We start from the raw sequence: 27,446 nt of genomic DNA, 5'->3' as shown, positions 1-27,446 counted from the left end.
ATTCAATAATAGGAGTTCCAACTTAAAAATAATCCATCATCTGATAACCCATGCCATCACTTCTCAGCTTGAGACATAAAAGTAGCTACATGTAATGTTAAATTAGAGACATTCTAATTATGCAAAATCAATATATTAATTCAAACAATTTTACAACTCCACACAGAATAAACTGAAAACATGGACAAACTATGATTTATTAAAGAAATATGGATATTGATCTAGTACCGATATCCAACTGTGACGGACAAAAACTCTCTAACAGTTTGAAGTTAGAAAGTGTATGTTTATTGCGACGCCGGGCAGCGTGTGGGATAGCTCCCAAATACACACCGCGCCTTTCAAATGATTCCAGAGTCCTTTTATCCACACAAGAATTGAATACCCAAAATACAAATACATATTCATCATTTAGTACATCCCATTCCTCCCTTCATATGCTAATCATTCCAAAAGCTATTAAGCATGTGTAGTTAGTTTGTTCCTTGAAATGGGTCGGTGGTCCCTTTCATGGGGAGGGGTCCCAAAATGAAGAAGTAAATGAAGTCTTCCTCATTCTGACCTTTCTACCTTTTCAATGCAAATATGACAAATGGACCTTGGTAGAACTCCCATTCCTTGTCTCCAATTTGTTTCACAACAGAGGAGGCCCACAATTGTCTTATGTTCCTAAAAGCTATTTGTCAGCTTCTATATTCTTCATTATAAACCCAGCTAACTAAACATTGTGTTGACAAGCAATCAATTATTAGTTAACTACTAACTCTTAACTTCATCAAGGCCTACTTACAGAGTCCTTTTATTTTAATTAACTCTAGTAAGGCTTATCTCTAACTAAAATCTTAGCTCCTATAAAATCTCTAAATCCCTTAAAGTTTATGTTTCAACTAATTTTACTTAACTACAGGGAAAGCACAAATGAAGGAACATAAGGAAAATATGCAATGTGAAAGAAAAAATGAGAAACAGAAAACTGAAAATTTATGGCAATTTCAGAAAATAACACAATTTACAAAACATTCCAACTGAAGCTTTAAAGCATGTAAGTATATATGTTCACTTGTGCACACACATACACAGTCTTGCAGGGAGTATTTAAGTTTGGCAAGTAAGTATTTAAAAACCTCTTCTTTACATTATTGGCAACTCTGGTTTTCTTTATCTGAGCAATGAAGTAGCTATTTGCTTTCAGTGCATTGCTGCCTAAAGCTTAATCTGAAGCTTTAATCTGAAATGGTTTTTTGTTCATTTCTGCTGAAGGCACCATCAGTTGCTTTTGCATTTGTGTGTTCTGAGAATATTCAGAATCTGAACAAAACAGCAAATTCAAAGTGAAAATAACTGAGCCTAAATAGCACTGAACAGTCATTTTCCCTAGTCAGCTGCACTGGGAATTTGGTTTATATCCTAACTGATGTCAAGTATCAAACTCATAGAGATGTTTCCTTGGCTCATACCATGTTAGAATGGGGTAAAAGCTTTCTTATTCTTCTTTTTAATGTACTTTCCATAGATGTATTGATATTGCTCTCCTGCTTTGAGCAGAAACACAACTTCAAGAAAGAAAAGTAACCTCTGCATGAAACGAAGTTGCAAATTTTGCATTTAGAAATCTAAAAGCAGAATCTTCCTTTTCCTTTCTCCTCTGCATGCTCTTTTTTGTTGTTAAATTGCTGAGGGACATATCTGTAGCTAAGAAAATGGAGCTGACTAGCTGCTTCAGATGATGCTCTACTTCTGTCCAATTTCTTGATATAAAATTGTACTTCAAGCTGTGAAACTTTATTTTCATAAACACTACAGTGTATTTATGGACTGATCGAAACATCAACTTAATTGATTAAACAAAAATAGTTTTATTCCACATATTTACTACTTGTGAACTTTTTCATTTAATGAAGTTAATTGTTCTTTCAGATGCAATAAAATAAAGACAAAAAATGTCCACAAAACCCTTTTGAAGAATAACCAAAGCAGGAATTTAAGTACTCCCTTATACAAAAAGCATTAAAATTACACAGATTGTACAAGATTAGACCATGTAATACAGAGAGCTCTTATTCTTCCTATGGCACACAAAACACGAGTTGTCAGGTAGCTGAACCAAAAAACCTTTTTCCAGCTGATTCACAATGCACAGACACTTCTAGCCAACACATGCCTTAGCTCTCTAATAAAAATCCCTTCAAAAAAAGTTTTTTCACTTATTTCACTACCTCCAGCTATTGAAAGCGGGAGTGAAGTTTCAAAGTTTCCACAAACAATCTTTTCTAATTAGGTAGTAGAGAATTTATGGGGAGATTTTACATTGCCAAATATTCTACTCATTTATTCTGTCTTGGCATGGGAAAAGAAGTCCTGACATTCAAAAGAAATCTCCTACAGCAAACGTACTCAGGTACACAGACTTTTTTTAAGCCTTTTTTACTCAACCTTGCCTCCAACAAAGCCAAGGACCAAAGTCTACATAAGTCTACACAGCAGCAAATACTGCAAGCTGCTGTGATAGTCATGGACAAAGAAAAGGTCAATATAGCTGAAACACAGAAATTTGTACCTATTATGAAAGTTTATGCAACTTCACTTGAAGAGAGCCAATGGCATTACAAATCTTTTAATAAATACTGAAAAGTTACCATTATTCCCGTACAGCTGACCTTTTCCACGTTACTAAGAGATGCAGAGACAGGTCAAAGAAGTCTAAGGCCAGTCTGGTCTACAGCCTCAAATTAAATAACTTCATGTTTAGCTCATTTGACTAAGCAGTTTCCAACCAGGGGGATGAGAGCAGCTCATAAATGATGTGCAGCACCTGACAGAGGTAAAAGCAAGTAAGTTTTACTAGCTCTACCAGCAAGGCACAACACATCCCCTTGAGTCCCTGTGCCACGCTGCCAATGGCACCAGAGGAAACACATGGCAAAGGCACAAAGTGCTTCAAGATGGAGATGGTAAGTCTGGCTGACTTCCTTGGCTCAGCTTCAGCACCACAACATCACAGCATAGCCAAACCCAAGAACAGGGGGACACAACCCCAGAAGAACTGCCCACACGGAAAGGAAGGCCATGGACAGCAGGGAGGCAGAAAAGAATGTAAATACAGTGAGAAAGTGCCACTTTCAAGAGAGCTGACAAACACAAAAAGGTTACAAAACTATATTATTTAACCTGTAAGGCTTCTAAAACTTTGCCCACACTCAGAAACCAAAATATTTGTATGCTGTAGTACTTTGGGACATATACTGCATGAATAGGCAAAAGGCCTGAGAATGATTTGTGCATGCTAAATTGTTCAACTGAGCTTTCAGTAACTCATTTAACATTATAGTCTGAATTTACTTTAGCCTGTACCCATAAATGCAAGTTTGAACAACAAAGGCCAACTAATGCTCCCACTAGTGTGCCACAGCATACTGGCACCATTTCAAGGCCTCCCAGAAGGAGCAGCCTTCCCTAACAACCAGTACACACAGGCACAGGATGTGGCAACTGAAATGGTTACAGGATCCAAACCCAACATTCACACAGGGCAAAACAGCACCAATTTAGGGCACTCCTTAAAAAACACTAGGCTAGCAATGGTGGTTTGTGGCTCTGCTTGCCCCATTTAAATCATCTGCAACAGCCCAGTCTCTTTTTTTTCCCCTACAGGGAAAAAAAGAATGAGCTATAAAACTACCCTGATATAGAAAAATTGAATTGCTTTTAGAATTAAAGTCACTATTTACAGAGAAAAAGGCTAGAGTTGGTTCTTTATCCTTGGAAGAAGGGAAGTTCTCATTGGTGAGGGTGCAAAAAAAAGCTAGAAAGGACCAGAAGTTGAACAAAGAACATCTAAGTCTTGACTGTCTCTAGTTCATGTGAAACCTTTAGTAGAGTAATTTTTGTCTGTGAACTGTGTTAGCTGCTCTGTGAGAATATTATGGAAGATACCATTAAAAACCTTACTAAAGTCAAGATAAACAGAATCTACAGCATTCAACCCATTCACCAAGCCAGACATCTTATTGTACAAGAAAAACAGGTTGGTTAAGGATTATTTTCCCTTTGAAAATCCATGCTGACTACTTCCAATCACCATCTTGTCCTGCATGTGTTTGGAAATGGTCTCCATGAGGATTTGCTTCATCACTCTTGCAGCAAATAACGTGGAACTGACCAACTTGTAGTTCCCCTGATCTTCCTTGGAAACAGGAATGACACTTGTTCTCTTCCATTCACCATTATCTTTCTAAGATAACAGAGAAGTCTCATAAGGAAATCCAAGCAGCTCCCAGCACTTGTGGGTACAACTCATCAGGTACCACAGACTTCTGTATGTCCAGTTCCAGTGCTCCCTAACCTGGACCTCCACCACCAAGATAAGGCTTCCTTCCTCAACTTGCTCTCTGGTCTCAAAAGCATGAGACTCCTGAAGGCTGGACTTACTGTTAAACACTGAGACAAAGAAAATATTGACTACCTTGGCCTTTTCCATACCATTTATTCCCATACAGCTGCAGGCTCATATTTTCTTTAGTCTTCTTTTTAATACTCATGTACATGTAGAATCCTTTCTTGTTGTCCTTCTGGTCCCTTGCAAGGCCCAACTCCATGTCAGCCTTGGCTTTTCTAACCCCTATTCTTGCAAGATCAAACAGCAACTCTATACTTCTCTTGTTTTGCCCATCCTTCCTTCCAATTCATATATAATTCCATTTCATGTCCAGGTTCAATAAGGAGCTCTTTTCTCATCCATACAGGCCTCCAGTTGCCCTTGCTTGCTTTCCCTGGGGTGGAACTTTCTTAAGTTTGGACAGGCTGATCTTTGAATACCAACAAGTTTTTCTGAATCCCCCTTCTCTCCAGGGCTGTATGTCACAGAATACTTCCAAGCAGACAGCTGAAGAGGTTCAAGTCTGTTCTCCTAAAGTCCAGGGTCATGATCCTACTTTTTGACATGCTCCATTCACTTAGTGAATTCTTCTTCAACGTCATCATATCAGTAAGCCAGTAACAATTGCACTGAAGTTCTTCCACGCTCAGGGACAAGATGCATATCCATATATTTACAATTTACATTATTGGTGAATGGCACTAACTAAGAAAAGGCTTATTACTTTTCTTTTTTTCTGAATTAAGTTTTCCCAAAATCCACAATTAAAAGTTTATAGTCTCTTTACTGTGAAAAACAAAGTCCTTGAATTAACTTGAATGTACTCTCACAGGAAGTGAAGCCCTTGGGACAAGAAATCTCAGATAAAGCTGTATTACCCTCGTGCTTTTTGATACAGAAATACCAAATTATATTACCACTACCTGTTTGCAGATATTTAAAGTCATAGCTTTTGGTTCTTAACAGATGACGGCCAAGGTATTCAACAGGAAAAAACAGCCTTAATGCATAATAGTCCTCCAGTCTGTTTCTTGTGTCTCCACTCCTTGTTCTAAAGAACCTACTTAGAAAAGGTAAGGGAAAAAAGTAAAACACAAAAGCAGCAGAATTAAAGTCTTCCTTTCAACCCACCTCAGATTCCAAAATAAGCTAATGCAAGTCTGGAGCTGAAAGAAATGTCACATTCATTAACTAAACAATCATCTAAAAATAGAAACACTATGTCATTGCTCCCATTCACATTTTACAGCTCTGCTCTTCAAAAAATGCTGTTGCTTAAGCCAAGCAATAATCTGCCTCATAACCAGAACACTGAAATAGTTAGCATTTCAGTTATCTTCAGAACACACTTGAGTTACAGGGAACTAATTCGGTTTTTACACGCTCACAGAATTCTTTGAGGTATAAAGAGTCCTTTCTAATACTTTCATACTCAATACAACAGAACTGGCTAAAATAAGGATTCTTTAAGCAGGGATCACCCTACAGCTGAAATAAAGCAACAATCACTTGCCACAGGAACCACTGCCTATATGATGTTTTTACTGATATAAACTTTCTTCCAGAAAAAGCTCCTACAAATGAACAGCAGTAAGAGAAACTTTATGGGTTTTGAAGTCCTAAGTAAAGACAAACCGACTTGATTTGTAATATCAGAAGAGAAGAGTCATCTGCCTTTTCCTTTAGGTAAAGCTAGCCAGCAGATCCTATTATAGGTATCTATGCAATAAGACACACAAAATGGTTTTAGACTGTAAAACTGAATGCCTTTCAGTTCAGCAATATATTTCTTGAGTACAATGTCAGGTGTCTGAAGTTTACAGAACTATTAAAATATTCTGGACATACACACACAGAAACCGGTACACTGGTGTCCCTGTCATTTTTTCATCTTCCAAAGTGAGATTTGGGTTTGTTTTGCTGCTGGAGCAAAGGGGAAGGGTTAAGTGCCAAAAGAACCACTCGTGACATTTTTAAATGGCCTCTGTCCAGACTGATAATCTTTACTTAATCAGTAAACATTACCCTCCTTGTCACCTATCTAAGCCTTTAAATACAAGATAAGCTATTGATGCATTATTTAGAAGTCTGTTTCTTTTTATGGAAAATGCACTTGATTTTGGCTGTATGACAAAAATTTGGTAATTTTTTTTCAACTATTTCACCTTTACCTTTTTCACAATTCTAATATTTGACCTGAAATTTCACTGAGACAAATGCTGATGTGCTGCATTAGCTCAGGTAACAGAGTTTTACAATAAGGTTTGAAGAAGAAGAATGAAATCTAACTCATGGAAGAATTACCAGAAGAACCACTGAAAGCAGTCAAGTAACTTACATAGTAGATGCCAAAATTCACAAGCTGTACTGACCTTTGCATAAAGCTTCGCTATTTAAAAAAGAAAGATGTATCATGGGAGTTAAAACATAATCTGTCACTCTCTCCTTTACATTGTTTTGTCCAGGTAGACAGAACCAGCTCCATATTACAGTGCTACCATGCCCAGAGGAAAGTCTCCTTCAGACTAATCCACACATCTCCACAGCAGTAGAATTTAAAACAAAGGACAAAAATCCAAGAAACAAAAACCCCTCAATATTGTCAAAAATGACTTTGTAGTACCAAGAATATAACCTACTACTGATGTTAAAAGAGGATTTCCTATTTCCTCCAAAGGCAGAAATAATAGCAAAAAAGGTCACTGGGTAAATCCGGTGTAAAGTGACTGACAGCAATGTGGCCACCTCTCAAATCCATGAGTGACCTTGACTTTATAGCAATAAGCACTTTAAAAGGACAGCAGTTTTATCTGTTAAGTCTCTTCATACAGAATCACCATGGACACTACACTAAACACAACCCAGTGGTTTGTTCAGTTCACGGACACCAAGAGTTTCTAATGCCTCACATTGCATTGCACATCTGAATGCTGTATTTCAATGCAACATTACCAGATTATAAAAACCTTTAGGCACAATCCTAAGATACATTCAACAGCTGACTGCATAGTGACAGCAGTAAGACAAAGTAAATATTTAATCAAGTGCACTTCTTTTGCAATGCAAGAAACACTTGCATTACAAAATTCTACTCGGTATCCAGCATTTTGTTAATAATGCACATTTTCAGACATAAAAAACATTTAAAGATCAAATTCTACCTTTATTTACAAACACTTATTTTTTACCAAATTTGAAGGAATAATAGGTATGTAATAAAAGACACATGTAATAAAAATATAATTAAAGCTGCATTTCATTTTGTTATGAAAATTCCTTGTACTTAGCAAAACAAATTACAAATGAGGAGAGCAAACTGTTCTCGGATACTAAAGAACAACAAGTTCAATTAGTCTAAAATAAAATACATTATTAGTAAGTGGACTTCAGATGGTAGTTGCAATCTTTCAGAACCTTTTTCTTTCAAGTCATTTTAGAAACATTCCTTTATAAAGTAAGTCTTCATTTAGAAGTTCATATTTATTTCCCTCTCAACACATAAAATGAAACAAAATTATATCAGAAAGAGGCGTTGCTATTACCTGAAAAGAACTAAAAGAAAATTATTATTTTAAAAGCTTCTTTAAAAGGCTCAGATCTGAATAAACTTCCATGCTTGCATACTTTAAAGAAAACATTTGGATAATCTCTATGTTACTTAATTCTAGGAAAATAAAATACCTGTTGAGTAATAATGTCAGTAAAATTACTTTCATTTATGTACACTTACTGCAATCTCTCTACAGGCCGACATGGATATCCCTGTACCTTCAATTTGCTTCAGTGCATACTCCTTTTCATCTTTTCTGGACACACATAAAAAAAAAAAAAAAAAAGAGAGAAAAATATATTTAGCTCTGACTTACATTACACCAATCAATATCAGTATAATGATGAAACACTTTAATTTGGTCTGGATCAAGAAGCTGAAAAGCCAATCTGCTTTTATGCATGAATTATACTTTGATATGAAAAGCAAGTTTTCTTTTAACAAAGACCTTACAGTTCCCAAACAAAAATTTTTTTATTAAAAAAACTGGTTAACCTATATCCATTTCTCTCTGAAAACAGACATAATATCTGCAGATAACTGCAAACACAGAATTTTAGAGGACGTTTTCTAATATTGTCTACTACTGTGAAAGCACTGCAGTCGTATCCCATGCCTGGAAAATTCTCCTGGAAATATCTGGGAATGACAAGCTTTTTTCTTGATTTTATGAGCTACTCTCAATCCACTTTTATTTCCGAAATACTACTATTTTAAATTAATTATATAATAAGCACTGGCTACTGACAGGTCCTTACAAAGCACATGAAACGCTGTGCTCTGATGTACAAAGACAGAATATGAAAAAGAGTTCAGCCCAAACACTGTACCATCCTTTTAAATAATCACAGCTTGAAGTGATTTAGAGGGACCACCAAAAGAACAAGAAAAGGAGGTAGAATCTTGAAGCTTTCACGATATAACAGAACCAGCCTACAACGCGGTTTTGCAGGATTCAGCTGTCAGTGACAGATGTTGGTAGGCACCAATGCCCAAGTGTTGATGCCCCTTTGCAGACTCACCAGTCACAATTCAACAACCCACAAGCCCCTATTCAAATTCCCCGTGGCATTTCTGGTAGACCTCAGTTAGCCCTTCTTCCAGTCCCAAACCATTTTGTTTTGCCACACAGAAAGATTCTGAACTTGCACTTGATTCAGTCTCTCTGGCTTTGAACTCCAAGCCTGTGCCCTACCATCTTCAGCCTGTTTCCCACCTTCCACCAGACCCTCTCCCTCCAAAATTCATGGGATAAGAAGTGACTGAGTGGAAAAATGTGGGGACAAGACAACTTGAAATAATAGGTGTCTACACATATTATAAGTAACACAGGCAAGCATTCTCACTAATTTTCAGTAGCAGCTAAACCCTCAATGTATGTCTATACTTAACACTGAGCTACACTTTTTGAAATAAAATTTTAACAAGAAAAATTCCAGATGCTTTCCAACTACACATGAAAACATGTAACTTCACAGGTAATAAGATCACACCTTATCTCTCAGGAATTGTTTCTGATTTCATTAATTAGTCCAAATTTTAAACAGTAAATAATAAATGTCCATCCCCTCTTATACATGGCCCTGCTGTCTATGCAGAGGATTTCCATACACTGCAAAGTGTCAACTCCATTAACTCAGGTTGCTTACAGAGACTGTGAAGACAAAATTACATTGTCTGCAGAACCAAAACCAACCCTGGACGTACAAAATTGATCACGGCATTTCAACTATGGTCATGTTTAAACTATGCAGCACAAACAATCCTGTGCACAACTATCAGCTGGAATCCCAAAGCAATGTAGCCACTACAGCGGTGTATCACATCCTTCTTCTGGCACATCTGCTGAACCAGGCACAGGACCACACTGATATGGCCACCCTTGAACTAATTCTACAAGCAAAGCATTTTATCCAGTTACTCAGACTTGCACAGAGTGAAGGTCACAGCAGAGACCAGGCATGACACTTGGCACACACTGCCTTCAGCAGCACTGCTGAACGCCTCCGCCATGGCAAGGCTGTCAGCCCTTGACAGCCAGCCACTCCGTGCAGGACTTCAAGATACGAATGAGAAATTATGGAAGGTGTTTAAAAAAAAAAACCCCAACCAATCCAACAACCTAAGGTATTACAGCATGTGGGAAAAGGAGGCAGTCTTACTGAGTTGCAACCCAGATAGTTCTGAAACACTGGGTTTTGTAAAAAATGAGCAAAAATAGGGATAGTGCAATGCTTATTTATAATAAATGGGTGGCAAGGATAAATAACTCTAAAGAGATCGTATTCTTGGCCTGATTTTTTTTTTTCTTACTAACAGCTTTGGAATCATAAACACAGCCTCCTTTAGATACTATTTACTTGCTTTGGAAGAAATGTAAGTCTATACAAATACTTTTCCAAAGTTAACTGTCCTTATTATGGAAATATAATAGCTAATTAAAGCACTTTCCAAAAGATGTCCAAAAAATACCAAGTGATATTTTAGCTAATAATATTTTCCATTCAAGACAATTTGAAAAAGAAAGAAGTATATTCAAAACTTCAAAAGCAAGTCAGCCAGTGCAATCTGATGAAACAAACAATTCTGATTATTCAGTGAAGTGTCCAACACAAAGAACACATAGGTACTTTATTAGCTATTTCCCCACTTGTAAGAATTCAATAAATAATATCAAATGGTGTGTGTGATAGGTGAATACACTGTTCAACTCCCTAAAGACCAATGCTCTCACGAAACACTTGAGACAGGGGGAAGTATTTATATTTCAGTTCAGAGAAACCCTAGTGAACTCTGAACACATTTCCAGAAATTGTACATAATTACACAGCAGGAAAGTTTTTACAAATCGTTTTCTGACAGATCCTATATCAGCACATTTTTTACAGGAGCGAAGCAAGCATGATCAAGTTAACACCAAATCCAAACAACAACCACAAACCACACAGCTCTGGTATGAGGCAAAAGACACCCATGCCAGGGATAGCCAGCAGAAAGCAAGGTCTTTGCCCACAGCCATTTTTATCTGGTCCACAGAAACACTGCCTCAGGAACAGGTCAACTAACTTGAAGGTCTTAACCTCCACTGTAAGGGTGTTTTGTCTGAGGGCAGGAAGCAAGTGGCACAGATCAAGGTTTAATCAAGCAGGCTGTATTAAACAGCCAGCCCAGGCTGATGGTGGCAATGTGTTCACCATTGATGTGTTCACCAATCTGAGCAAAAAACATAGCAAAGGGAAACATTACTTTAGGAACCTGTGAGTTAACAATTTTTATTAATGCTTTTCAAACTAAAGCAGAACTTGCCTGATAAAACAAGCACCACATCACACCACTACGAGGCTTCTCTAAGCTTCAAGTTCCCCTATCCAAAACCAGGGGTTCTGGTTTCAGAAATATTCTTGTTCTAAGAGGGATTAACTTTTTACCAAAATGACACTGTCAGTATGAGATACTGCCTTCCTGAAAACTTCCCAAATAGTATTTCAAACTGCCATAGGCAGCACAACACAAAGGTCCTCATGCATGTCAACAAGTATTGAGAACATTCCTCCACTGTAAAAACTTGGTCTTCAAGATCAAGGTTTTCTCCCTCACAATAAATAGCCCATTCTGCAATCCTTGAGGTTGCTGCCAATATTTTAATTGGTACTATGCAAAGGAACACTGTTTTCTTGCCCCAAAAAACTGTACTCAGCGGTTGATGTCCAGCTGTACTCAATAAAGAAAACAAAAATGTGATTACTACTTCTTCTGGGTAACACTTTCAGTTTCCATCTTCCTAATGCTTTGGAAAGAACAAAGTACCAAATTCACTTAAAAAAAAATGTAGCTCAGAAGACTCAGAATAATTACAACATTTCAAAGGAGCTAAACTGTCTTAACTATTGCAATTGTACTTCAGAGACCTCCCATCATATGAGAAACTACTTTACAAACAAGTGAATTAAAAACTAGAAACAACTTGCCTGAGACCATAACAAAATAGGAGGACTTGAAAATAGCGCATAGTTCAAACAATTGTTTTATCCCTATTATTCAAATTTGAAGATTTTCAATGATGGTCTCTCTTGAATTCACAGATAATTTAACATGCATCCCAACTTCAGAATTAATTATCCACATCAAGGAACTGGCTTGAAAGACTGCAATCACTCTGAAGCTAAAACTGTGACTATCAGATCAATTAATACAGATATTATCCTTACTGTATATACTAATAATAGCTGCCTTAAATTAAGTGCACAGTACCATAAATAAATAATAATTAAAGTGCACATTTTCTTAACCAAGAAAAAGTGCACCATAAAACCATTTCAAGACTTATCTAGAAAAAAAAAAAAAGTAATAGAAAAGAACAACAATTCACCCCTGTAACAACAGTAATGGAATTTAAGTATTTGTGACTTTGTAGGACAAAGCCTGGGAACACTATGGAGCTCAGTGTCCTTCACAGTACTGTCTGGAACACAATGTTCATAGGGGTATCTGGTTACATTCTGATCACTTTGTTTAATTGCTGCCAGACCGCATTAACTTAATCACTCAGCAGGAGATCACAAAGAGTTGCAAACCTTTTTCCCCCTGAGAAAAGGCTAAACCATGACACTGAAGTGCAACTAGAAGCTAACCGAAAACCTCATCTGGAACACAGCAGCCAAGCCACTAAACAGATCATGCTCAGCACTGGTTACGTTAGGCAAGCTGCTCATGGATTTAATCCTGTACTTAGCACATGGCCATAGCCCTTTACAAAGGTAACAGTACCAGAAAAATAATCTATGACTGAATGGAAAAAGGGTCATCATCCTTTCCAAAAAGTAGTGAGTTCTTGTGCTTTAGAATTTTTATGGATGTAGAAGCACTCACTAAGCCAAAAGAATTATTAGATCAAAAAATCTACACATGGTGTCTCTGGGGTGCATGTTCTTTGCCAGACTAAGAAAGTAATTTTCTTTTACGGCTATCCTCCAAACCTATCAAGCCTTACCCAGTCAGCAGCTCATTCAGCTCATTTTCATCCACATGACAACCAGTCACAAATGACAGAGGCTGTGAATCTACAGATTGATCTTAATTTATTTCTAGCCAGCAGTATACACTTTGTATTTCAATGCACTGCTATTACTCCATTTTGAGAGCTACATAAGAAACACAAAATTTAAAACAGTAAGGATGTCAAGCAGAAATTTGAAAAGAAATCCCTGACTGCATCTGCCCTTTAAAAGGTTTGTCTTTCTTCACCTTCACAGGCAACAGCTAAAACATCAGAGCAGCTACAGGCTGCCCCTACAACCCAGTCCCAGACCAGTAAACTACAACATGAACTACAACTGGCTGGTTTTGGCCATGAAAAGAATGGATTAAACCAGCAGGTGTGTACCTCATTCTGCTGCTGTGAAGAGTTTCAGTCATGTCTGTGGACTGCATAGCTAGCCTCTATGCTGATGCATCCCCCAGAGGTTTAATGGGAACTTCTTGTTGTTGCAAACAGAACATCACATGTGTCAGTCACAGGAAAGGACTTCTCATACAGAAAGAGCAGACATGTATGTCACCTGGACCTGGGCTTTCCTCTTAGTGGCAGTGTTGCAAAATGTGGACTATGTAAAATTTTCTTAAGAAAAGGATGTTCTTTAATGTTTGATCTTTGTATACTTTCAAGCTTTACCAACAAGATGGGATATTTGATCTGTGAAACAGACAGCAGCCCACAAGCTCTAAGTGATGTGCAGGTGTTAGAAAGACAAATTACTGCTTGGTAGAATTGTCCTGCTAAGCTTTAGGGCCTGGCAGGTTTCAGTGATCTCACACCCAGAGGGAAGTTAACAAAGTGGGGAGAAGGATGTACCACTGACAGCAGACACAAGGAATGCAGAATTTATGGGCCACAAGGACATTGGGCAGAACCCCCAAGATAAGGAAGAAACTAATAAACCTTACCCAGCAACTGTGCTGAACCAGCTCTGAGTGGGTAAAAGGTAATTCTGCAGGGGGAGATCCCAACCACTGACTCACAGATCATTGACCCAAAAACCCATCAGCCCAAAAGAAGAGAAACACCATGGGACTGACTAGCATGAGAAGAGAGAATCATTAACCAATAGAAGATAGAACACTAATTAATACAAGGATTATGTAACATGTAGCCAATGCACACTAATTCCTTTGTTTGCTGACACATATAAATAGCAAAAGGTTTTGATAGTTGTTGTGCTTGACTTGTGGAATTCCACTGGGCACCCAGGCTTGCAGAACTCTGAAAAAAAAAACAATCAATGTCTCTCTCAAGTGTGTAGTTATTGGCTTGTTGCCCACTGGGTAACAAAAACAATTCTTGTGGACAACAGCAGGGTGGTAAACCAACTTCCCCATCAGGCAGTAACTATTCAATCTTTAAAAGCTGAGCTTGTATCTCATCTGAAACATCTACAAGTTAACTTGAGGAATGGGAACAATGCAACAAACTTACATCGAACAGGACAGTCTCTAGTACACAATATTAAAAAGAACTAGAGTAAAAATAGAATGTCCAAGGCTGATCCAGGTATACAGAAGGAAAAAAGTTTTTTGGAATGGAGACAGTATGCTACAGTAAATACTGCATTTCTGGTTTTTGGGGGGTTTTTTGGTCTTAAGTCCTTACAATCTCAATTTTCAAAAAGGTGCTTAAGTGCTTCTCAGCTCCATTGGCATCACTGCCTGATGATACCTACTGAACTCCACTAGGTCTCACTCCAAACATCAGATAACACCAGATAGCTCAGTATATACACAGAATAACACGAGGCAGCAGCACTTTTCTCTATCTTCTGCTACCCCCAAGACTTAAAGTCTACCTATGAAATCCTTTAGAACAACCTAAGAATACATCCAAAAGACAGAAGTTTGTGTGTCATTTTAGATGTTACTCTTCTCAAAATGCAACAATACCAAATTCCTGAATGTTGTATGGTTTACTACTCCATTTTTCAGTAATTGTCAATTTGATTGACTTGCCAATGTCAGGCATAAATGCATGCCAAAGAAGGCTAACTCAGGAATCATAATGTAATCAGTGAATTTTTTAAATACTTAGGGGGTTTTTCTTGGTTGATTGGTTTAAAAAAAACCTTTCAAGAAAATAGTTTTTTTGTTGTTGTTGAAATTAGCACGCTAAGCTTAAGTCTGCTATAAATTGGCATTCAAATACAGAGCAACTGATTACTACAATTAGGCTTTTTGAAAAGATACCTGATTTTCATCACATACACTATGAGAAATAGGCAGAAGAACCATTACACACAGCTTCACCTGCTGGAAAATCTGCCATGTTCCAGTCAGACTGAAAGACTTCATATTAGAAGTACTAACTGCATCACATTATTAATAGACACTTTGTGCTATCACAGCACCACCTGAGAAATTGAAACAGATTTTGCTTTATAATCTGTAGAACAACCCCAAGTGTATCTCTAAATCACACTAGTGATATGGCTATCCTTCCCTTGTTTACTCCTCTGCAAACCAGTTTATGAACTCAAGGGGAAATGTGCAAGTTGAAGAACAAGGCAAGTTCTTAAAGTGATGCTAAGCTACTTGTCATTAAACACAATGCCCTTGACATTGCCTGCTTCCACAGAGCCTCACAAAAGATGCTGAATACCTATAAATCCCCCACAAACTTCACCTAACATATATGATGTGTTCTTCATACATGAGGAGACAGCTGATTAAAAGGACCAAAAGTGAATCTGAGCACTGATAAGGTTTTCTGTCATTAAAAAAAAAAGATGCTTTTTCCTAGTTATGATTTCACTAGACTGGGAGTAGGGAGTAGAGGTCTCTTAGTATCAATGTGAGGAAACTAAAAGTATTCCAGCACCATAATACCTAACTTAACTATATGCTCTTCTCTTTATTCCATTAGTTTCTAATTCAAAAATTAAAAAAAAAAAATCTTTGTAGCATAGATACCTTCTAACTGTTAACAAAAATTTCAGATTATTTCACATCACAGTCTAAGATCTATGTAATACCAGACCACTGGAAATCTTGCTAACCTTAATCTATTAAAATTTAGCCTTTACACTGTAATAATAAAACTTTGCATTTGCATGGAGAGCACAACTTCAGTCAGTGCCACCCTCACTCCAAATTTATTGATGAAAATTCGGAGACCTCAACCAGCTACAGGGCTGTTGCCATTGCTAAAATTAGACTGATTCCTAAGTATCTGGAGTGACTGAGAACTGTGAATTTCATACAAGTACATTCATAGCAGATTGGGGTAAGCAGATTTGACAGCCTGTTTGTAAGGGTAAAAACTAAACTGTTCACATTAAACTCTGAAAGCTGTAAAATTACTCTGCTGCTCCAGGTAGCTTCTTCCAGCATTTGCTATATTTAAGCAGAAGAGAGAGTTGCACCTGATTTTATTTCTTTACAGACAGGCTTGATAAAACATAATGGATAGATTTAGGAAATATCTCCCTGCCTGAAAGGACACCGCATGTAAGGATTTGCTACCTTAAAACAAGGAATAGCAGCAGCAAGGAGAAAAATAACTCTGAAATAAAGAGGAAACAAACTTTTATTTGCCAGCAAATTATGTACCAAGATCATCGAAATAGGGTCCTAAGACTATGCTAAAAAAAAAAGAATCTGCCATTTGCTTCATAAAATCACTTAAGAAGAATGCTTGCAACTAACTATAAATGTACAGAAATGAGCTGTCTGGTTTCAGAATTTTTTAACTCCTAAAGCCATACTGTAACTAAACCATCCAGCTTAATGTGCATCAGAACTCTTTTTATGTAGTGTTAAATCTGGCTAAATACTGCAACTTTGATAGGTGGGAAATTACTATCAGAGCACCAAATAATAGGAAGCCTGTACTTTGGGGTCTTTTTTAGCAATAACATGTTTGAAATACCAGGTGCAGATTTTTTTTCTAAATCCCTATAATACATTAGGTTCCCCTATAGCAGAATATGCATAATTATTGATTCAATGTAAAACCTAACAGAAGGGCAATGGCCTAAAAGCTGCAGTTAGTCAATTTTCCTTTTCTGACTCATGGCATAATCAAATGCTTCCCCTAAGCATATGAAAGCCCAGATTTATCACAGATCTAGCATAAACTTTTTGTTCTTTTCCTTCAGACTTTCTAACTCAAACCATCTACAGTGAAATTACCAATTCTCAAAGCCAGATCTACATGAAAGAATTCTTGCTAACACAATGCGAGTGTAATTCTTAGGTGGTAAATTAGCCTTTAGGTGCTAAAGCTGCACCCAGATCATGAATAAGAAGGAAGACCCAAATTCCATATGGTCAGAGTAGGGCAGAGTGAGACAGAGCACATTTATTACAGCTGAAAAGTTGCAAAGTTGAAACAACACCCTCACAATAAATAGAAGGACTGGAATGAAACTCAATAAAGTCACCCCAAGGTCTGATTCTGAAATGTAAAAAAATCATAATTTTACACGGGTTTTTTTAATGGAACCTCTCCACTTTTTTTCCCTCACTTCACTGTCAGGACATGAGGATTTCTCGAAGACAGAGGTCTTAATTCCAGCCACTAAGACAACCTTGCTACTTCTCAAAAACAAACAAGGTCTTTAGTCAGCTATCATATCTGCTCCAGGGGAAAGGGAGGGGCATTCTGCTTCCTTTGAATTTTGGAACTCCATGTCCCATTGTCAGAACAGGCTTCTGTCACAATCTGAGGTTTAAGAACATCATTTGATGAAGTTTTATGCTGGTTTTTACCCATCAGTGAAGTGACACTAAAAGTAGAATAAATGGCATTCTAATCATAACAAGTCTTGGTTGTACTGAAGGTCAAATTAAATTTGGCAATTTGTCTAGCTCTGTTTCTCATTTGAAGCATGACAGAACTGGGCAAAGGAACAACTGGTTATCCAGTACATTGACTGGTTTTAATCAAAAGATACGAGCATAAGCTAAGTTTGAAGTCTACAATGCCCTTGAGAACAAGACAACAACTGATACAGAAACTCCATTTGAGGAATAGACACATTCAAAGACATGAGCTGACACCCACTCTCAGCCACACTGACGATAATTAACGCAAGCAACAAACACAGCATTTTTGAATATGCAAGGTGTTAAATCTTAGCATGAATCCATGGTAATTCATTATTAACACAGGTGAGAATTTTCTCTAAACACCTCTGAATTTGAAGAATTCACAACTTATAAGAAGTATCTCTCTCAAAACAACCGACTTCAGAACCAAACATGCTGCTGGAAATGTCACACATGAGTGGCCCTTGTATCTCTTCAGGCTCTCAGGCCCCACAACATTACCAATGAGGTGGGACAGTCAAGGTCAATCAGAGGCAGAGCTGAATCCCAGCATAACCTGGGTGAATGCTTCCAAGTGCTGTAATAAAGACGGCAAAACAAAGGAGGGACAAAAGAGGAAGAAAACATTCTGGCTGCACAAAAAGGATTGATTCTTCCTTCAACTAATGCATGAGGAAAGCAGATACATTGCTTCAAAATAGTGAAGCATACCTGCAGATGCAGTTTCCATTCCAGTAGATTTAGCTTCTGCCTCTAAGTCAATTGCCTATAACTCCTATTTTCACTTGACTGCAAAAAGAAATCAATAGCATTTTCTACTTAAGTCAGCACAGAGTGAACAAAAAAAATCATTCTGCACACAAGGCCCACTTTATGGGAACACATGTTTAAAGCCACACTGTCCCAGCCTTCATCCATGTTATATCTGTGCTTTTATTTAGCCCAGAACCCTGATACTTAACTGAGCAACCTGACACTCCCAGCACACACCACAAGCTATGGCCATTACTCTGCCTATTGGAAAGCCTGTCTTCAGTGTGGTTTCATCTACAAAGTAAACAACTGTAAAATATTTCAGGATCATGAATTTTGTAGAAAACAGATGACAACTGAGGAGAAACAAGCAGTTATAGAGTGGCCTCATTTGAAAATATTGTTTTAAAGATTGATAAGCCCAGAAAAGAGAGAAGCAAACATGAACATAAATAATGCCCTTCAGGGATTCACTCTTTTAGTAATCTCAGCTTCTCAATCTTTCTCACAAACAGAAAGGTCAGTTGTGCTTTCCAATAAGGTAAAATAAAATAAATAATAAAGGATAAAAAACCCCAATCACAACACACCAACCAAAAAAGCCAACCCACACTTACAGACACCCATTTTGTAAAGGTGAGTTGACGCTATCTCCACAACATTGATTCCCTCCAGTCTTGTTAGACACACTAGTATTTCATAAACTCTCTCAAACTCCCACCACTAAATGAAAGGATTGTACTCCCACAGAAAAGTCTAAAAGAATGTTAATAAAAAATTCAGATATAGAAGTTTCAGTTGAGTTAAAGACTTTCCCTGTTGACTTTGTCAACAACAAATTTTGGTTTGAAGTATTTCTGCACTTTTTTCTTCTTGAATCTGTTGAGATAGTGAACTTCACAAGAGGTATAATGATTTCTAATATCATCACAACTAGCATTGTTATCTGTCAGTCATCTAACTTATAGTCAAGCAAACCATGGAAACCGAGCTCCCAGGGCTGGGAGGTCTTTTATAAACCTATATTATTTAGAAAACATGAAACTCAAGTCAAGTCAAAAGAATAAACTTCTTGTGTTTGTTACACAAGTAGAAACTGTTCTTCGTTTCCTGAAGTCACATACTAAGTTAGCCAATTTATTCTAAATGCAGTTGTCCTGGACCAGTTTCAGCATTCCTTCAAGCAAATGTGCTGTTATTGAAACAAATAAATCTTTAAGTTCTAACACTTTGTTTCGGTAAAAAAACAAACAAACAAAACAAAACAAAAAAAACCCAAAACCCTGCAGTGTACCTCAGTTCTCAAATGCCAGCAAAGGAGCTCAAACATCTGTGGAAGCAGAATGTAAGAGCTGCCTGTCCCTGCTGCTAACAATCCCTTCCCGATGACACACGTAGACCGTACCTCCTCCTGGACCCAGCGTAAAGCAGCAGCAAGCGCACACAAACGGAGTCACTTCTCAACACAGAACTCAGCTGCTACAACCAGAGGACAAAGGCACCTTCTGACCCAAGTCTATGCAAGCCATGAGCTTGATTAAGGCCACAGAAGAGGCAAACAGCATTTCAGAAGGTATTTTCAAAACTTAGGTGAAAATTTAATGTTACTGGTAAATCTCTAGTGCAATTTGGTTAGGACATTCCACAGAAATTTTGGTTACTTGTACAAACACATCTGCAGCATTATGAACCACAGCAATTTCTGGGGCTTCAGGGTTTTAGCTGATTTTTTGGTTTCTTTTCAAATCATACATGATGTAAAAATACTCATAATGAAAATAATTTCACAAAAAACACCTCTACACATCTACTCACAATATAACATGTTAAGATTGGATTACCGAGAAATACAACATATTAAATTGCTATGTCAAGTAGTTCACATAAGAAGCATTTCATTTCTGACCTAGTCCATGATCTGTCTTGCTTTGCACCCTATTACCAGATGGGGGGCAGAAAAGAAACTCTTCTTCCCCTTTAACCTCTTACTTCCTTTTCCTGCAGCTCTACTGGAAAACTTTTAACCCCTTCACTCAGAAACATGAATGTTCTCGCCCTCTTAATTTCTTTAAAAAAAAAAAAAACACCACTTAACTTTGAAAGTTTTCCTTCACATCTTATGGGCTAATTTATGTAAATTCTTTCTTTACAAGTTTAGCAAAAACTCATCTGTTTCTCTCAAACACAACCCCTTCTACATCTTACTGACCCCCTTTCTTCCCCAAGCTCCTACCACCTTCACACCACTGAAAGATGATGATGCACTTTACAGCTCATTTCTGTCCTTAGTTTTAGGGAGAGTAACAGAAGAAACAACAAAACAGCCATGGGAGAAACCATAAGCAAGAGTCTGTGGGAAGCACTAAAGATTACTCATCACCACTTGCACTATCCTTTTGGGCAGGAAGCAAAGCCACGGTATAGTTGCAACAGCAGCTCTCATTAAAGCACAGATATGGAGCACTAATTATCTCTTCCTAGATGGGGACTTTTCTATTAGAATGCATGGCAGGCAACTAGTTAGACAGGTTTGGTTTAGTTCTACTGCTCCCTCTCACACATATTGAGAGCATTCAGTGGTTAAGAGGTATTTTCAGGATTTGCAGATAAATCTAGTATTTAGGTTTTCTTTGCTTTTGAGAGATTTTAGCAAAGCATAAACACCTTCAGCCATTCTACCCTCCTCAAGATAAGAAGTTTCATCAGGAAAAGAAAAAAATATGAAAGTGGAAAGCAAATCAAAGGTTTTCAGATACCATAACTGGTAAGAGATTTTCCTGCAGAGAGAAGTAATTGTTTAGGTTCTAACACATTGCATTCTGACTTCAGTCAATAATTCTGTGGTTTGGCTGTCACAGATTTATATTAGTAAAAGCAACTACAGCACAACACTCAAATTACTTACGTTCAAAGCAATGTCAACTAGAGGATGTAAGAAAATGTAAAGATATAAATTATTATAGCCTCTCAAATGTCTTACAAATATCAACTTGCATTGGTAAATAATATTCCAGTTTCACATTCAAGAGAGTATAATCCTTACCACATCAATGAGTTGCCTCTCTTTTAAGAGTAAATGCAACTGCAGTACACATGTACTCATCCCCCTGACATTTTGCCACCAACACTGCCCATCTGCAGCACTTAGCTAACTTGAGTGGAAGTTTCCTCTCCTGACAAACTCCTGCTATATAACTTAAGTAATTTCAGTTTTACAAAATAAGAATATGGGGACAACAGTACACAAATTAATTGCGATACGAACACTGATTTAAGAGATCAAGCAGGTTACCTTTAACTCTTCTACACTTTCAGTTTTCTACTACCACAGTGACCTGAGCCACCACTTTGACCAGATGCAACCTCTGAACAATGTAACAATATTAGCAGAAATACCAAATACACCAAGTTGCTCCAGCAGAAATTCTGTTTTTCCAACGGAGCCATGCTTCATAGCAGATTTTTTTTTCTCTCTCAATCATTATTTTTCCACTTCTGCTTCAAACAAAAAATATTCATCAAATAAAAAAACTAAAACAAAGGCAAGTTGACACAGCCACAACCACAAGCAGCACTTCTGTGTTAAGATTATGTATTTGCCTTGGCTCTATACTTCATCCTTCTTTCTCTCCCCATGTCCTACCTTTCATAGAACCATAGAATGGTTTGGGTTGGAATCATCTAGTTCCACCCTCCTGCCATGTGCAGGAAAACCTTTCATTAGACCAGATTGCTCAGAGCACCATCCAACCTGGCCTTGAACACTGCCAGGAAGGGGACACTCAACTCTTACGTAGACTTGGAAGCTGTGAGTTAAGAACCTTACAGTAATGATTCTGCACACCAGTGTCAGTCCAAGGAGGAAAACAGAATCTCCTCTTCAGTCACAAACTTATAGTACTGAAAAATAGGGGCAAGAAGAGGGAAAGAATATTTCATTTGTCTTCCCCTTCCTATGCCTGTATTCCACAGTGATGTTTCTGCACTTGCATCACTGTTGTCCAGTTTTCAAAAGGGAATTACGTATTTGGCAACCTGTTTTATACCAACTCTCTTTTGAAAAGTTACAGGTACAGTAAAAATAAAGTAATCTGACAAGCTACAAAAGTATACTACTACAGTAGCACATAAATCTACATCCTTGGTTTAGCTGATACACTGTAAGTACAGGGCAGTGCAAAATCTTTTATATTTGCCAAAGGATAACACGGCAGGAGGGTCTGCCCAGCAGCACCAGCTACTGAGCTGGCAGTGAGCCTGTGAGCTGCCCAGGGTACAAATCCTGGCCCTTCTACAGCCATCGATTTGAAACCTGATCACTTCATATTTCTGGCATTCCTTCAGTAACAAGATTAAAAAGCACATACTTGTTTTTTGAAAGGTGCTCTGAAACATACAGATTAAATTAAAATTACAGATTTTTTTTTTTCCAAGTAGCTATATAGGTAATCTTTATAATAAACTTTGTTGCCCAAGCGCAGATAGGGAAATGAATAAGAAATAAAATAGCCCAAGACTGAGAAAAAGCAACCACCTCAATTTTTTGCTTACAGGTAAACAGAAGCAGCAATAAATAGAAAGGTTTTATTCACATGAAGATACAGCTTTTGCAAGTGTTGCATCTGCTGTTGCTGCTACAGAATGAAGAACAGAGTGGCCTATTTCCTACTTGACTCAAGCATCCCACTATTCCTTGCGCTCCTGATGAACCAGCAGTGGTGTCTTTTCAGCTTGCTGACTCATGCAAGCATCCACCTGCAGGTGGACTGACATCCTGGTGAAGAAATACTATGTAGTGGCCTGCATTCAAAGACTGATCATTTCAAAAAACTAAAGGAAAATAACTCAGGCATACACGACAAACAGAATTTCCAAAACTCACTCATCCTAAAACTTGCCTCTCATATGAGGAGGAGATAGAAGAAATGAAACAACTAAGCACAACATTGTAGCTTACAATGTGATCAAAGAAGCAGCAAGGAACATAATGAGGAAAGGTAAGGCATGAAACAAAACTACATTTTCCTAACCATTACTGGAAAAGCTGCATTCTTTGCTTTACTAGACAGATGTGAATGTGTCCAAAAAAACACTTAGCACAAGTCAACATGATGCTTTGAAGCAGTACACAAACAAAAAAACTGTAACAGATTTTCCAGCTACATAAAGAGCTAAAAACCAATATTGATGACTGAACTGCAATCATGAGGCTTATATCACGATTTCCCCCATCAAAGTCACTGGTCTGGTTTTAGTGTACATGAAATAAAAGATTGGACAGGTTACATACGTGCCTATTGGCACCTTCTGGACTACAGAGGTATTAATGAAAGTTCTGTAAACACAAGTGCCTAATTTAGCTAAATGTGTAACACAAGTAATACCTCCAGACCTCATCAGACCATACAAACACTACTGACCTAAACAGAAGCTGCAGCTGCTCAAAATCTCTAAAAATATAATGATGCAGTGCATTAAAATGTAACACCAACATTGTTCAAATCTGACTATTTAAAAAAGAAAAAATCTTTTAACTTTAATAAAAACCAGTCAGCTCACTAGAAACATGCCCAAATTATATTCTACTCTAGGCTGAAAAAGCCAAACTAAGCTGTTACTTTGTCAAAAAACTGCTTTTATGCACAAGTCATTCACAGAGATCTAAGCAACACAACCACTTTTTCTACAAGCATTTTATCGAACAGCTTGCCAAGCTCCATATAAACACATTTTACTATTTCATAAAATTCATATGCCAACTTTTTGAAACATGAAGTGACAAGTTCTCAGTGGAATTTCTGCAGAGCTACAAGGCTCTTATTGCCCTCAGCCTCCTGAGATTGTAAATTATCTATATGAAGCAAGAAGCCAGAATCTTTCTCTTTTATACAGAAATCCCTTGCAAATTGGAAATACTGAAATAGTCTCTGCAATCAGCTAAAGAAGAATTCCTTTACACGAGGCTCAAAAGCCCCCAGTGATCAGCACACAATAAATATGCAGCACTGCTAGATTTCTTTTGCTAATTTCTTTCATTAGGGACCCCTTAAAGTTCATAACTAATGCTAAATATCCTCCAACCTGAATATATACTTTAGCTAGGAGTTTACATCAGGAAATCATCTGATATTAATGGCTTGTTTTCTAATTTTTTCCTAAATTGTTCACATCTTACTTTTACCCAAGGATCTAAAGTTACACAAAAGCAACTAAGACTGAACTCACCAACATAATAAAATGAATATCAAGAAAAAAGTGAAAAAATAAATCACTTTCCAAGCTTCATGAAGTAAAGCCTCTGAGTATATAGTACAGTTGAATTTGTGCCATGTTATATTACATGTCAATCTATCTGACAGCACTGAAACTTTGCACTTCCTTTTACCAGTTAGTTGTCTTACGGCTCAAGGTCTCCCTTTGATTATTCCCAGTTCTGACACATTAGCTATCTTTTTATCATATTTACTTTTGCTTTACTACCCATTTGCACTTGTCATATTATTAGGGATTTTGAAGACATGTTCTTTATGGTGCTTTGTAGCAGCAGTGTAATTCCTGTGATGGCTTTACTTTGCAGATGATGGAAATGAAAAATGTCTGGTTTTAACTCACACCAAATTTCTTTATTTCTTTCTTTTGTAAAACAGTAAACCCAAAGTTCTGCCTTTTTTTATGCTGTTCTTACAAGCAGAAATTTTAGGCTTACTATATCAAAGAACAGCAACAAACATCTAACTAGCATTTTTGGTGGTTTTATTACTGCTTCCTTTCCTTATTACCGCTTTCTTCCTATCCCATGTATATTTTACATATATATATTCATAAAAATTAATATTTAGGAAAAAGAAACAACCATGATCACTTAACTCAAAAATATTGGAAGAGCTCAGTGGCAGCTGTAATACCTGGAAAAGCTTTGATATTTCAAGTTAGCTATGCTCTAGTATTCCTAAGGTTGCAGAGCAAGCTAGTCAGAATCAGAGCTCATTTCCCGGTAGTTAATCCTTCACTGGAATTAGTGTCTACCTTTCAGTTATTAATCACTTTTATACTACAACCTCCTAATTCAGAGTTTAAATTTTCAAGACACACATGAATGCCATTTATTCCTACAGAAGAATCCCTAGACTTCTCTACTAATCTCAAGCAGCAGCATTCCATTAACCACTTCCAAAATTTTAAATAAAAGTTGTCATTTTTCCACATTCAGTCTCTTCTTTTTCAAAGTTTCCATTGGCTATAATGGAAGGCTCTCCCCTTTAACATTCTGACAGAAAGGAATAACCTCTAATTTGCAGGTATATTTTATCCACCCTTACAGTATGCTTAGAACACTCTGCAAACACAGCCTGTGTTTGTGCACCAGGCACACACCACAGTGAAAAAGTGCTCAATGGCTCTTCTGAAAGAAAAGGATTCTATTTGGAACCCACACCTGCATGAGAGCCTTGCTCAAGCCTCAGGACTGCTCCCCTGCAACAACTGCATGCCAGCCAAACAATCTCAAATTGCAACCCTAGCTCCCCACTGCTCTCTTAACCACAACACTGTGAAAATAGCATCCATGGAACACTTATCCCGTGGTACTGGCTTTCCCCAGAGAAGAGAAGAAACCTTGCTTAGCCAACATACATGGGCTTAATGCCTAAAGGACAGCAGCCAAGTGTTTGGGGACAGGGACTGGCATCCTGCTCTTTCATGGGAAACTGATGGAGACACACCTGCGCATAGGTACTGGACAGAAGCCACCAGCTCTGCCTACAAGGAGCGTCCCGGACAGGCCATCAAGCCAAGCGTGCCCCGCACTGGCATCAGCGGCGTGCCTGGGGCTGGGGACACACCAGGGACCAACTCACACCCCGGGAGCTTCCCGGGCCGCTCGGGAGGGAGCAGCCGGGGAGGGACGGTCGAGAGCCAGGTGCTTCTCCCTTCTCAATCCCCTGCAATCATCAAATTACGAACGCGGTCACACAAAAGACGAAAGCGACGACCTGAAACACGGCGTGCAAAGCAAAGGCGACCCCAGGGCACAGCCTGCTGACACCGCACCACCAGGGATGGCGGGGGGGAAGAGGGGCAGAGCGGGACTAGCTTTAGGTTGAACATTAGGTAGGACTGCTTACATAAAGGGTGATTAGACATTGGAATGGGCTGCCCAGGGAGGTGGTGGAATCTCCGTCTCTGGAGGTGTTTAAGGAAAAACTGGATGCGGCGCTTGGTGCCGCGGTGTAGTTGAACATGGTGGTGTTCGGGCATAGGGTGGACTCGATGATCTCAGAGGTTTTTTCCAGCCTAATTGATTCCGTCGCTCTGAGTAGTCGGGCACCGATGCCGGGGCCGGGGCACCGGGGCCCGCTCCCGGCGCGGGGCGGGGGCTGCCCGGGCGGGCTCCGCGCTCCGGCCCCCGCGCTGCCAGGAACTTTCCGAGGTGGGAGGGAGGGAGGGGAAGGAAGGAGGGGAGGGCGCTGGTGCGGGGGGGTGGGGGGGTTGGAAGGGGGTTCTCGGCGCGGCCCTTACCCGTCCTTGCGGCGGGCCTTGTAGACGTGCCCGTAGGTGCCTCTGCCCACCTTGCATCCCTCGTACTCGAACAGGTCCTCCACCCGCTCGCGCTCGGCCGCCAGCTTCGACTTGAACTCGTAGTCCATGTCTCGCCCATGGGCGGGGAGGGACGGGCGGGCAGGGGGACGCGGCGGCCGGATCAGCACCCGCAGCTGGCGGAGCCCCCTCCCGGCGCCGCCATGTCCGGGGCTCGGCGGGGGCGGCGGGCGAGGGGGACGGGGGGGGGGGGGGCGGTTTGTTTTTGTTTTGGTTTGGGGCTTTTCGGCGGGGGGGAGGGGGCGCGCTCCGCCGCCGCCACCCGCTTCAACTGGGCTCCTCGCGGCGCGGCGCGCGAGGTGCCGGGAGTCGTAGTGCGGCTGCGGGAGCCGGCCCCGCCGCCGCAGGCGGGACGCC

At 38.9% G+C, this 27,446-nt stretch overlaps 1 protein-coding gene across 3 annotated transcripts in view; it reads right to left on the bottom strand.

Annotated features, from left to right (window-relative positions):
- The window catches only part of CDK19 (cyclin dependent kinase 19), a 120,872-nt gene extending 93,628 nt beyond the window's left edge, over positions 1 to 27,244 (bottom strand). For 2 of the 3 annotated variants that reach the window (XM_053938555.1, XM_053938557.1), the window contains exons 1-2: positions 27,012 to 27,219; positions 8,106 to 8,181 (exon numbers count right to left, since the gene is read on the bottom strand). In XM_053938555.1, the coding sequence (XP_053794530.1) occupies positions 8,106 to 8,181; positions 27,012 to 27,139 (204 nt within the window). In that variant the 5' untranslated portion in view covers positions 27,140 to 27,219. Of the gene's footprint in view, positions 1 to 8,105; positions 8,182 to 27,011 lie in introns of all 3 variants that reach the window. The other variant, XM_053938556.1, reaches the window with a different exon arrangement.
- Between the last annotated feature and the right edge of the window lie 202 nt (positions 27,245 to 27,446).

This window comes from Vidua chalybeata, chromosome 3 (assembly GCF_026979565.1).
Source record: "Vidua chalybeata isolate OUT-0048 chromosome 3, bVidCha1 merged haplotype, whole genome shotgun sequence".
Classification (NCBI taxonomy): domain Eukaryota; kingdom Metazoa; phylum Chordata; class Aves; order Passeriformes; family Viduidae; genus Vidua; species Vidua chalybeata.
This window is presented reverse-complemented; position numbering and strand designations above follow the sequence as displayed.